Source organism: Populus trichocarpa, chromosome 8 (assembly GCF_000002775.5).
Source record: "Populus trichocarpa isolate Nisqually-1 chromosome 8, P.trichocarpa_v4.1, whole genome shotgun sequence".
NCBI lineage: Eukaryota > Viridiplantae > Streptophyta > Magnoliopsida > Malpighiales > Salicaceae > Populus > Populus trichocarpa.
In genome coordinates this window covers 1,004,059-1,016,038 of record NC_037292.2, presented here as the reverse complement: position 1 = coordinate 1,016,038, position 11,980 = coordinate 1,004,059, and the positions used below count along the sequence as shown (strand labels likewise).

The 11,980-nt window shown below is 36.8% G+C and overlaps 3 protein-coding genes and 1 long non-coding RNA gene across 4 annotated transcripts; 1 reads left to right on the top strand and 3 right to left on the bottom strand.

Moving 5' to 3' along the window:
- Nucleotides 1-16: 16 nt before the first annotated feature.
- LOC112328374 (uncharacterized) lies at nt 17-757 on the bottom strand. Its single transcript, XR_002983198.2, has 2 exons — nt 258-757; nt 17-92 (listed from the first exon to the last, which is right to left on the bottom strand). It is a non-coding gene; the product is annotated as an uncharacterized LOC112328374 (long non-coding RNA).
- Nucleotides 758-1,134: 377 nt separating this feature from the next.
- Nucleotides 1,135-3,762, top strand: LOC7486909 (uncharacterized). Its single transcript, XM_002311909.4, has 2 exons — nt 1,135-2,507; nt 3,310-3,762. The coding sequence occupies exons 1-2, from the start codon at nt 1,964-1,966 to the stop codon at nt 3,567-3,569; spliced, it is 804 nt and encodes a 267-aa protein (XP_002311945.2). The 5' UTR covers nt 1,135-1,963; the 3' UTR covers nt 3,570-3,762.
- A 524-nt stretch (nt 3,763-4,286) lies between these two features.
- LOC7490895 (iron-sulfur assembly protein IscA-like 1, mitochondrial) lies at nt 4,287-5,816 on the bottom strand. Its single transcript, XM_002310976.3, has 3 exons — nt 5,530-5,816; nt 5,146-5,263; nt 4,287-4,652 (listed from the first exon to the last, which is right to left on the bottom strand). The coding sequence occupies exons 1-3, from the start codon at nt 5,729-5,731 to the stop codon at nt 4,547-4,549; spliced, it is 426 nt and encodes a 141-aa protein (XP_002311012.1). The 5' UTR covers nt 5,732-5,816; the 3' UTR covers nt 4,287-4,546.
- A 1,849-nt stretch (nt 5,817-7,665) lies between these two features.
- LOC7490894 (argininosuccinate synthase, chloroplastic) lies at nt 7,666-11,883 on the bottom strand. Its single transcript, XM_002310975.4, has 10 exons — nt 11,615-11,883; nt 11,463-11,521; nt 11,314-11,395; nt 10,525-10,666; nt 9,996-10,044; nt 9,661-9,843; nt 9,274-9,348; nt 9,008-9,193; nt 8,568-8,656; nt 7,666-8,443 (listed from the first exon to the last, which is right to left on the bottom strand). The coding sequence occupies exons 1-10, from the start codon at nt 11,679-11,681 to the stop codon at nt 7,891-7,893; spliced, it is 1,485 nt and encodes a 494-aa protein (XP_002311011.2). The 5' UTR covers nt 11,682-11,883; the 3' UTR covers nt 7,666-7,890.
- Nucleotides 11,884-11,980: the final 97 nt, after the last annotated feature.

The window sequence follows — 11,980 nt, the reverse complement described above, 5'->3', positions numbered from 1 at the left end:
GATCACCAACCCACCATTCTACATCTGTAATCACAACCCACTTGTGTTCCTCCCAGGTTCAGCATTTATAAGAGAATTCACCCTTTTGACCACTGAGAAAAGCAAAAGATTACTCCTTTGAAGCTCTGTAACCTTTCTTCTTCCATAAAAACTCAAAAACAAAGAGACAACAACTCCAAGAGACCAAAACAAGAAAGAAAGAAAGAAAGACATCACAATCTTCTTCAAAATACAAAGAGAGTTTCTTGAAACAAAACCTGGTGATAAAGCAAGCACCTTTCACGAGGAAGAACATAGAGAGCTAAAGAGAAGTCATTGGGAGATGGGTTCCACTTTGACGCGTCCACCAACCATCTTTTCTCTCCTTTCTCCATTACTATTTATCACTACAGCACAGGAGACAGGGCAGCTCTGCTTTTGTTTCAGCTCTTTCAGCCTCTTAGATTACTTTTCGTTGAAATCCATGAAGCAGTGTTTTTTATACGAGAGTTTGAAGCAGGAAGAGGTGAGTGAGAGACAATGGAATCAGAGAGGAAGGCCGGAGGATACCCGTCTGAAAAGCCCGACTCTGCGGAACATGGGCGGGAGCGGGCATTGATTATTGTGACTCGTGTATAATACATTTTTAAATTGTCATAACTATTAGATCAACTTTTCCTCATCATTAAAGCTTGATAAAGTTTGAGTTTTTCAAGTGAGATATGTTTGTTAATTTATATGAAAATATCTATTTAAAGGAAGGATGAGCTTGAGGATAATCTAAAATATAAAGATATAATGGAACCAATCAAACTCATAAAAACAGATTGAAAACCATGCTTAAAATATAAGGATAAATTCAACTAATTCCTAATTAAATTTAAAAGAACTTTATCATATCTATAATAAATAAAAACTAATAAATATACTAAACAATATTAGCGATTATCATTTAGGCTAAAGTTGGACCGAAATTTTTCATTGTTCCCTTCCATTATGGACTGTTTTTGTGGAGTTTGGGCCCAGTTAGGCTGCCACTAGCAGAACTTTCACGTATCTGTCAAAAGGTTGGTGGTTTGTAGACTAAGTGACCAAACAAAGCCATGAAAAACATGTAAGGTTGTAGCCTTTAAATTTTTATATATATCGAGCAAAACCATAAATCAACTTTGCCCATACGTTATCTAAGGTTTTTTATTTGATGGCTGAGGACAAAACTTGTGGTGTTTAACGGTGTTTGTTGTCCTAACCAATGTTTTTATCCTCCATCACACCCTAATTCAGCTATAAAATGTTGAGCAAGGAAAAGAGGATCCCTAATGTAATGAAGTACGTGAAGCTGCATAAGTGCAGGCTCAATTAAGATGAGTTATTGTTCCATACATCGGAATCCGGTGATGGAAGGGGAACGATATGTGACAAAGAAGACGCACACAAGATACATAAGGTGACAACAAAATTTGTGGAAGCTAGCTATGCAAAGGTTCTTTGAGGCTAGGGAACAATGGCAGAAAAAGCAACAACCATGTAATGGTATCTGCAGTGTTGGTGATCATATCAAGAAGGTTGATGGTACAAGTAGCACGAGGATAAGTGGGTCTAATTGAATGAAATTCAAGTGCTTGGACCTAGTTTTTCTAGTTATTAATACGTGATCAGTACAAAGATATTCTCTAAGGGGGACAAGGGAATTATTCCCCTTGTCACTCCAAGAAGTAAAAGAAATTCTGTTTTTATTTTCTTTAATTGGTTTCTTTTTCAATAAATTATACAAGACCTTGTGTGTGTGTGTGTGAATATCACATTTGAGTACCTATGAATTTTAGTATTAGATCCTTGCTTGGAATATCATCTTTCTTTTTATTGTCTTCTCTCTCAAGATCCTTCCCTGTATATTTCAAGGTACAAAAGCAACAAACTATCCATTGGATGCCACACAATTCTTGATTTCAGTTTCTTGTTTTGTTCTGTTCTGTTCCAAAAGATGGATGTAGGCTTATCAATCTTGATGGGGTTACAAGCAACAGCGCTGTTCCTCATCTTTGTATCTCTCCAAAATCTTGATTTCACTTTATTATCATTACCATTCTTGTATGCCTCGTTAGTATCCTTACTTGTATCACTGGCTTCTCATCCATCAATCAATATCCCTACGCTTTTACGCAAAAAACAAGATGGGACTTTTCCTATTTGGTCACTTATAATTTTTAGTCCATACCTATATTTTGTTAGAATCTTTTCATTTCTACGCAGGTTTACTAGTGGGGAGGAGCCTTATAATGAGATTTGTGAGGGTGTTTATGTTGGTGGGTGGCCTTATTCCGTTGATAAATTGCCACCTGGTAATCCTGCTATTATAGATTGTACTTGTGAGTTTCCTAGAAAAGAGGAGTTCAAAGGGCGTTCTTATTTGTGTCTTCCAACTTGGGATACAAGGGCACCTCAGCCTGGAGAGATTGAATCTACTGTCGAGTGGGCTAGCAGGAAAAGAGCTCAGAATGTGCCTGTTTTCATTCACTGTGCTTATGGTATGATTTTGGATTGTAAATACCTTTTCTTATTCGACAATTTTGCTGCATTTGGTGTTGAGAATTTCGTGCAGTGAAGATTGTACTTGTTTGACTTTTCTGTGCTGAAATTCCTTTTCTGCTATGCATTTTGTACAGGCAGACAGTTCTTTCATGTCATAGTAATTTTGTACTTGCAATTGGTTTTATCTTGGTATAGGTGATCAGCAGTTAAGTGTCAGAATTCAGGTAATTACAAGGTTAGATTCAGGGCTGCAGGGGGTGACCTTTATCTGTGTAATTTGCTGATCGCTTGGTTTAGTTCCAAGCCAAGGCTAGCTGTGTGGTTCTCTGAAGAGGATTTTTTTGCTAGGCTTTGGTTGTATGATTATATGCATGTATTATGCAGTATGTGAGACATTCCTTCTTGTGGTATCATGATTCGCGAACAACCTAATAACAAAATAGATTTTTGTTATCAAGAGTGAAGAAAATAAATGAAAAATTCATCTTTTTTTGACATTGAGCAATGATTTGTAGTAACCAGGAATTGCTGGATGCATTATGGCGTCAGCGTACTGTGGGTTCTTCACAATTTGGGATCAACTAGATATTGATGTTTTGCCATTCTGCTCATCTTTTATATATATATCAAACCATTATGTTCATCTAGGTTTTCGTTTTTCAGTTAAGTGAATGTTATTAGGTATTATGCTGCTTTTATTACCCTAAGTGTGCTGTTTATCGCCCAATCCTTTTGCTCGAAGCATCCTCAACTTGATCTTCCTGTGTTGCACTGGTAATGGTTTGACACTTCCTGTAGGTCATGGAAGAAGTGTCGCTGTAATGTGCGCACTGTTGGTGGCTCTAGGCGTGGTGGAAGATTGGAAAAAGGCTGAGCTGTTCATAAGAGAAAGACGACCTTATATTTCAATGAACTCCGTCCAATACAAGGCCTTGGAAGAATGGTCAAAGCACCGGTTATCTACTCCTAGCATAGATGAAGTGAACTCAAGTTCTGCAGTCCCATCAACTTCTTCTGGACGCTCTCGAGCTGATAGGCCAAAAAACAGAAGTGGTTAGCATGCTTAATTAATGTGCTGCGGGCTATTATTTCAGGTAGCCCATGTGCTTTTAGTTAATTAAAAAAACTAAGCCGAATGACGGTGTTTGGATGTCAAAATGTGATCCATGGACATGAATAGGAACCTTGAACTACGATGTATAGACATTTTCGATTTGCTATTGGAAAAAATGACGATTTTCATTTTCATTATTAATGTTTTTAAAAACAAAATTTTAAAAATAAAAAATATATATTATTTTAATATATTTTCAAACAAAAAAACAACTTAAAATACAATCTCTAAAAAACTACAAATAGTCACTAAATGACTGAGATGAACGACTGCTATAATAAGCTAGTCAAAAATCTTCCATGAGCCAAGTACAAGGGCCATCAAAAGCTTTGAACAATTCTTTTCTATAATTGTTTTATACATGGTCATTTCCTCTCTTCCGAATTTCCTGACCATGATGCCTCCTATCAACAGTGTGAGTTTTTCTCAGACTCACGCATATGGCACTGGTTCAACCAACCTGTATTCCTTGCTCCATTCACAGAACAGATATAGGCTACTCAGCATGCTTGCACCCAAACACAAAAGGTCTGAGTACCTTGCAGAAATTTTAGGTGTGGGATTATACGACATTAAAATCAAAATTCACCAAGCATGTTTCGCAGCAATGAAATGCACAGCATACAAGCAAAACAATCAACTCAAGATATTGAAGCAGCACTAGGAAGAATACAATACATCAGTTCTCTTATTTCAACCAAAGAATTTTTGAATTGCTATAGATACAAAGCTCCTGGCTAATACAATTAAAATCTACAGTGTTCGTTCAGACATACAGGAGATATCTGTCATCGTATACACTACAAACTATCCAGTATCCATCTAAAACGATAAAAGCGATTTTGACCACATAAAATATGATTTGCTTTGGTATTGTCATCACCGGTACAACCCGATGCTATTATTTGTTCTTGCACATGCTTAACTCCCACCACGTTTAGCAGTTTCGGAACTACTTGTTGTCATAAAGGACTCTCCACAACCACACTGCCCTTGGGAGTTGGGATTGATAAAGACAAATTCAGATCTGCACAAGTTACCAACAACAGATACCAATTTAATACCGGCAAAAACTACAAATCAAAAAGATTGAAGTGGCATTCCTTAGAATCATGGAAAAGGAATTGGGGCTGAGGCAGGGCGGGTGGGGTGATGCAATGGTTTTTACCCCAACACCCACATCTGAAACTACTCAGTTCAAAAACAACAACGCAATCCAAGGAATAAACCACATCCTATAATGGGACATCAGCATAGGGAAATTTGATGTCATCAACTAAATTCAACTGCCCTCTACCTTTGCAAATGGAGTTGATTTGCAGCATAATGGGGAAAAAAAAGTACTTAAATCTCAACTTCCAGCTTGGAGTGATCATACTATCCCTATTACTGGACACCAAACTTTATTAATTCAGGCAACAAATTTCTTATAGGAACTGAACCATGCCCATATTCACCTAGATGCCCTCCAACATTACTTCATATGCAAAGAAACTCAACCTAAAAAAATGAACTTTTACCTGAGCTTGTCATCAACAAAATCCATCTTGGTTCCTATAACATGCATCAGTGCCTTCGGATCAATCAATATCTTCACACCTTTATCTGCAACTAATTCATCAAACCTCCCTTTCTCATCTGCACATTTCAATCAAAACACAAAAGAATAAAAAAAATCAACAAACTTTCCTTCTAACCCAAAAAGCCCCTTCTCTAAAAATCCAAATTAGTCACAGCCCCACATTTTCAGACCCCAGAAAACCTAAGTTTTCAAACCAGACCGAAAAAAGTCTCAAACTTTACAATAATCCTATCAAACCCATCAAACAGGAACTCAAAAGTCTCAATCTTTTTCCAAAATTAATGAACCAATGAGGCGAAAAATGAGGGTTTCATAGCTGAACCTGCGTAATTAAGAGTGTATGACAAGCCATTGCAGCCGCGAGCTTTAACGCCGAGACGGAGGAAAGGACGTTGGCGCTGCTGCAAGAGGTGGCGGATTCTGGTAGCGGCGGTGTCCGTCAAGTCTAGAACTTGTTTTCGGGCTGAGGAACCCACCGACTCTGCTGCTGCTGCGAAAAGTTTGGATGCCCTTGTAGCTGCCATTTTTACAAAGCTCTCTCCGTCTCTCTGTTGGAAAAAAAATATATGAATATTTTGGAAGAGGAAGAATAAAAATTTGATTTTGCCTTTTTGTTGAATTTTGTGAATATATAGTTCTTTTGGGTAATAAACAGTGTTTGAACCTAGCTAGCCAGCTAATTATTTTGCATATTATAAATTATTTATACTTGTATTTGTATTTCGTGCTTCTATTTTAAATTTAATTCCAGGTAAGGTTTTGAAGAAAAATATTACGAGAAGTGTTTGGATTCAATTTAAGATTAGTCGTTTTAATAAATTTCTCCAAATTAATTTGAAAATATTGAATTAATAATTTTTTTAAGATTAATTTGGAAGTGCGACATTAAGATTATTCAAGAACTTAGTTTTAGTTAATGTATAAATTAAGTTCAAGATAGTTTTTTACAGATTGAATTAATAAAAAATATAATTTAGATTTAAAATTCAATTACTGATTTTTTTAGAAACTATTGAAATTAAAAACAAAGAAGAAATTAATTCTTTTTTTTTTTAATCTTGACTTCATTTATATTGACATGTGGACAATTAATCCTTTTCTTTTTACAGGATGAGATATGTAACTAATTTGATTAAACAAGTTTTAGAATTTCAATTATTTTTTTTAAGATTTCTTAAAATTCTTTTCTTATTCTATAGTTTCTGATTCGGATTGATTTCGAATTCATATTCTTCTACAAAATATGCAAAATATGAGGAATAAATCCTTTCTCCACAAGACAGGCGCCGATTTTGAATTCCCTTAATATGGAACTTCAAGATCTTTTTTTTGAATAAATAAATAAAGAAAATTCTATATATTTTTTTCACGCTTCAAATTACAGTCGGATTTCCTCATCCGGCCCATGCAAGGATTAAAACAATTCTCATCATTATATATGATCCACCAACGCATAATTTTATTAGCGTCTTTGTTCATTATAATCAACGCAGCTGATCTTTCTCTTTGTTTTCTCTGCAAGGCATCGAGAGCTGATCACACCATGACACCACTCGAAAACAAAAGGACCACGAAGTCCTACGAGGATAGGAAGAACACCCTAAAGAAGAAAACAAGGGAGCTTGCTATATTGTGTGACGTTCCTGTTTGCTTAATCTGTGTTGATCCTGATGGCACTACTGAAACATGGCCAGAAGAAAAGGAGAGGGTTGTTGATGTTCTCAAGGCATACAAGGCCAATCGAACAGTAAACAATGTTGAAGGCGAGGAGAAGGTTGTCGACAAGGCACCGAGAGTTTTCGAAACTTGGGACCCAAGGTTTGATTACTTGCCCGAGGAATCTCTGATGGATGTTTTGAAAATCTTGGAGAGGCAATCGCAGGTTGTCGATCAAGTAGTTGGGAAGGAACAGACCGGAAAGAAAAGAAAAATTATGTGCGATAAAATAAAGAGCAAAACTGGGGGTGATGTTAACGATGAAAGGTCTCAAGAAGCTGGTCTAATAACAAGAAATTTTCTTGATGTGGTTGGCTTGAATCACCAGACTAGTTCCTATACAGGAAACTACAGTGATATCAGCAGTTTCTTGGGTAAAAATTCAGGGAGCAGCAGCAACGATTCCAAGATACCAGTGGACTTGGAGTTACGTTTGTGATGAGATTGATGCAATTAGAGGGAAACATAGAAACCTTGCCAGCGTTCATGCTGGCTCCAGTCAATGTTGTAGTTTTTTTAGGTAGGGTTTTCTTTTTTTAGATTTCCTTTTTAGTTCTCCGTGTACCCTAGTTTTAATGAAGACAGGATTCCCCCTATTAATTATGGATTGGTATGCCTAAATTAATTTTCAGTTGGATGTCATAAGATAATTAGCTTTGCACACATGAATGCCTAGATTGCTTTGGCCTCCTGGTGAGAGATTGTTCATTCATCTTCACCAACTATAAGTGAATGGTTAGAATTTGCATCCTAAATCGACCGTCCTTTACATTGCCATACTCACTGATCCCCGAAATTTTCAAGTTCCCTGCTTGACAAAACATCCGCTGAAGAACATGTCCAAGAGAAACTTACATATAAGAAAATCGCCATGAAAACTAATCCATCGTTATGATTTCCTAAATGTCTTCCTGAAACAAGAGAATGAACCAAAAAGTCATTAGACGGTAGATCACAAGAACAATCATCAGATGCCCTTCTCAAGCATTGCCCTAACCCTCATTGGAAGACCATAGAGTCGAATAAATCCAGCTGCATCGGCCTGGTCATATATTTGCCCACTCTCAAAGGAGGATATGTCTTCCCTATAGAGGCTATTGGGGCTTGTCCGGCTAGCTACTGACACAGATCCTTTGTACAACTTAAGTCTGACTGAACCGTTTGTCTTCTCTGTGATCTTCTCCATAAATGCATCCATTGATTCCCGCAGTGGGTCAAACCACCTGCCTGCATACACTAGCTCAGCATACTTTAGAGCAAGTGAATCTTTAACTTGCATCGTTTCTCGGTCCAGGGTTAATGACTCTAGCTCACGTACAGCAGTGAAGAGAATGGTGCCTCCAGGAGTTTCATATACTCCACGGCTTTTCATACCAACAAGTCGGTTCTCAACCATGTCAATACGGCCAATACCATGTTTCCCACCAATCTCATTGAGTTTGGAAAGTAGAGAAGCTGGGGAAAGCTTCACCCCATTTACAGAAACAGGAAGGCCAGACACTATCCCAATCTCTACATATCTAAAAGAATCAAACACATTTAAAAAAAAATGAGATTTGGGGATAAAAAATGCGAACTTGGGATTAGAACTCAATTGATGATAATCTCAGATTAGTTGAATCAAAAATTCAACGAGGGACTTACTCAGGTTTGTCAGGTGCAGCTTCTGGACTAGTAGACATCATGTACATATCTTCCTTTGGCTCATTAGCAGGGTCTTCCAGAATGTCACCCTTGAGAGAAAGAAGCAAATAAGATTTAGAGAACAAATTAACAACCGAATGACTATTAAAGAATTTAAGTATATAGTATTCAAACAAACATTGTGTATGTTTATATATATATATATACACACAAAATCACAAGGATTCAAAGTGTTTGCTAAGCATGAAAATAGCAAACAAAGACAATGAAGTGCGGGGAAGAAAACAAATTTTGAGCTGACAGCACAAAGGAGTCTAACTGTGACATTAAAACCAACAAGTGATTTTCTACCTTCAACAAGCTTAACACAAGACATTCTAAATTAATATTCTTTAACAACTACAATTTTTCCTTGGAAGCAGTTGATGAGGGGGACTAACCTCATGGCTCAGGTGCCATAAGTTTCTGTCTCTGCTGTATATGGATTTCTTTGTCACTGGGACAGGCACGTTGTGTTTCTTGGCATATTCAATGGCATCTTCTCTTCCTGTGATATCCCATTCCCGCCAAGGAGCCACAACATTGAGCTCAGGATTCAGGGCAAAGAAGGTGAGCTCAAAGCGAACCTGAATAGACAAGAAAGCCAAAAAAATTACATTAGAAGGAACGCACATGTTAGATAAGTTATCCTATTTGTGAGGCATGCCTGATCATTTCCTTTTCCTGTGCATCCATGAGCAACAGCATCGGCTCCAACTTCTTTTGCAACATCCACCATGGCCTGTCACAGCATGATGTGGTTAAAGTATGATTATTAATGATATAACACTGATGCAATGCATATTCTAGATAACAGAAAACAGAGAGAAGAGAAACAGAAACACTCCATAAAATTGCAAGTATCTGTACTTGTTTTAGATAATAGAAAGTGCTTCTATGGAAAACAAATTTGACGTCAGAGGATGATAAAACACAAGGAAAACGGCAAAACACACACACTATCATCATTCTTTATTAATGGCTCGATGTTTATCTTAATTCTGGAAAAAAATCTAAAAACTACAACAAGACAACAACTCTCTGGGGAGCCAACCTTTGCAATAACAGGGCGTGCCATTGATGTTCCCAGCAAGTATTTCCGTTCATAGATGGCGCCTGCTCGCAAGCAGGGAAAAATAAAGTCTCTCACAAATTCCTCCTGCAAGTCCTTCACCACTAGCTGACAAGCACCACTAGCCTTGGCCTTTTGTTCCAGGCCTTCCAATTCTCCTACTCCCTGCAAATTGAAAAATCGATGCCATGCACATGTATAAAGACAGGTACCGTAATTTATAAAACCAGATAAGATAGCTCAAATGAGGAATAAGTTTCTATTCTTAAGCAAATCAAATACTACGAATTTAATAGATTTTTCTACTATTTACAAACCTGACCAACATCAGCAGTGAAGCAAACAACTTCACAACCGTAATTCTCCCTGAAAGGAAAAATAGCAGAAAAATTATAACAGGGAGTGTCAACAAAAACAATTGTTTCGAAAGAAAAGGGCAGGCGAAAACACTGAGAAACTGTGATGCATAAAGACAGGAAGCAAAATAAATGAAAAGTAATTCTGCTAGTAAGATGAGCTATGCCACCCACCATATGACATATAAAACACCTAGCAACATAATTCACACCTATCTGGTTGAGCTGAGAAAACTTTACAGCCCTTCACCAACCCCAGATTAGAATACATAATGATCTCAGAAGCACACATCTTGATATCATAACACAAGCATAAAAAGTGCATATGCGCGCTTCCTTCGTATCTATTCTAAACACTATCATATGGAGCAAGTATAAAACTTACATCCAAATCCCAGAATTTCATAATTAAACCAAAACAACAGGTCAAGGCTCATGAACCATGAGTATCGATTAGTTAGAAAACTCAAACATAAAGCAAGAGGTATACCGTAGCCATGGGACAATAACTGAGGTGTCTAAGCCACCACTATAGGCTAAAACAACCTTGTTTAATTTTCCTCTTAGCCCTTTAGTCTTTGTAGCTTCAAAAACCTCAGTAGCTTTGTCATGGGATAGTACTGCTTGAATCCCTGCAGATCATGATCAATTACAGTGTCACTAAGCAGAAGTTACAAACCCCATTATTTACATCCACATTATCTTCGCTGCTTCAACAGCCACAGAATCTCAAAAAATTACAACCAGACATACACTTTTGAAGATCCAGCCCATCAATCTCATAAATATTTTCAGCTAAATAAAAACTACTCGATAAATAAATTACAACTACGCACCTAGTAAAACTTAGTACATACATAATAAAACAGTTATGAAGATTGAAAATTCAGACTTTATATCAAACTCTTAAACACAACAAGTTCATACTTTGACCCCACCAGACTAGCCAATTCACATTAACATCCCCGCTAACTTGGTTGCTTTAAGAATGAAGATGCGTAAGAGCAGAACCTCAGAAAAACTAACACCAGGAATGCATTGACTTGTCAGTATACAGCTATTGATTGCATTATAAAAAAAACACTATTGAATTAATAAATTACAATTGCGTTTTCTAGTAAAACTTAGCATTTGCACAATCAAACAATTTTAGAGAAAACCCAATAAAAAGATTTAAAATTTATAAATTATATTGAATTCCCATTTCAAATTGAATCAATTTAATATTTTTAACTCATCAAAAAAGCCCAAAACCAAAAAAGGCAGCAATTAAACTCACCTTTGTTGCAATGAACTCGAAGACCATTCCCTTTATTGCTCACAACTGCATCACCCTGAAGCTCACTGTTTCTAGCCCCCAACTGCAAGTAAAGAAAAAATGAAAAAAAAAAACCAACTAACCACTATACTTCAAAAGAAATGATATACCTCTTGAAACAAAGCTGACTTCTTTGAAAAAGATACATTGTCATTACACAGCATTAAATCTGGCAAACAATATTCAACTTGTTATAAGCTTCAAGAAAATCACTTCCAGCGTAGCAGAATCATCAAAAAGTGTAAAGAAGTGGGGAGTGTACCGCTCTTAGGGACATGAACAGAGAGATTGAGTGATGAACATGGGGATATTGCCTTCAGCTGAGCCATCTCTTACTGACCCTGTACTTTTTTGGAGGAGTTTATGACAACTCTTTGAGGGCTATCTCGCTCTGCGGCTTTTTGAGTGTTTTGTGCTGTATGTGAAGACAAACTCTATTTTGTTCAATTTAGGGTTTTAAAAATGCAGGGTAAATAGTGTAAGAAAAAGCTGCACACGGTTGCTGACTGATGCGCTTGTGAGTTGATGGTGGCAACGCGGGGGTGTTTGGTAAAGCAGTAGAAATTATTTTTTAAAAATGTTTTTATTTAAAAATATATTAAAATAATATTTTTTATTATTATTTTTA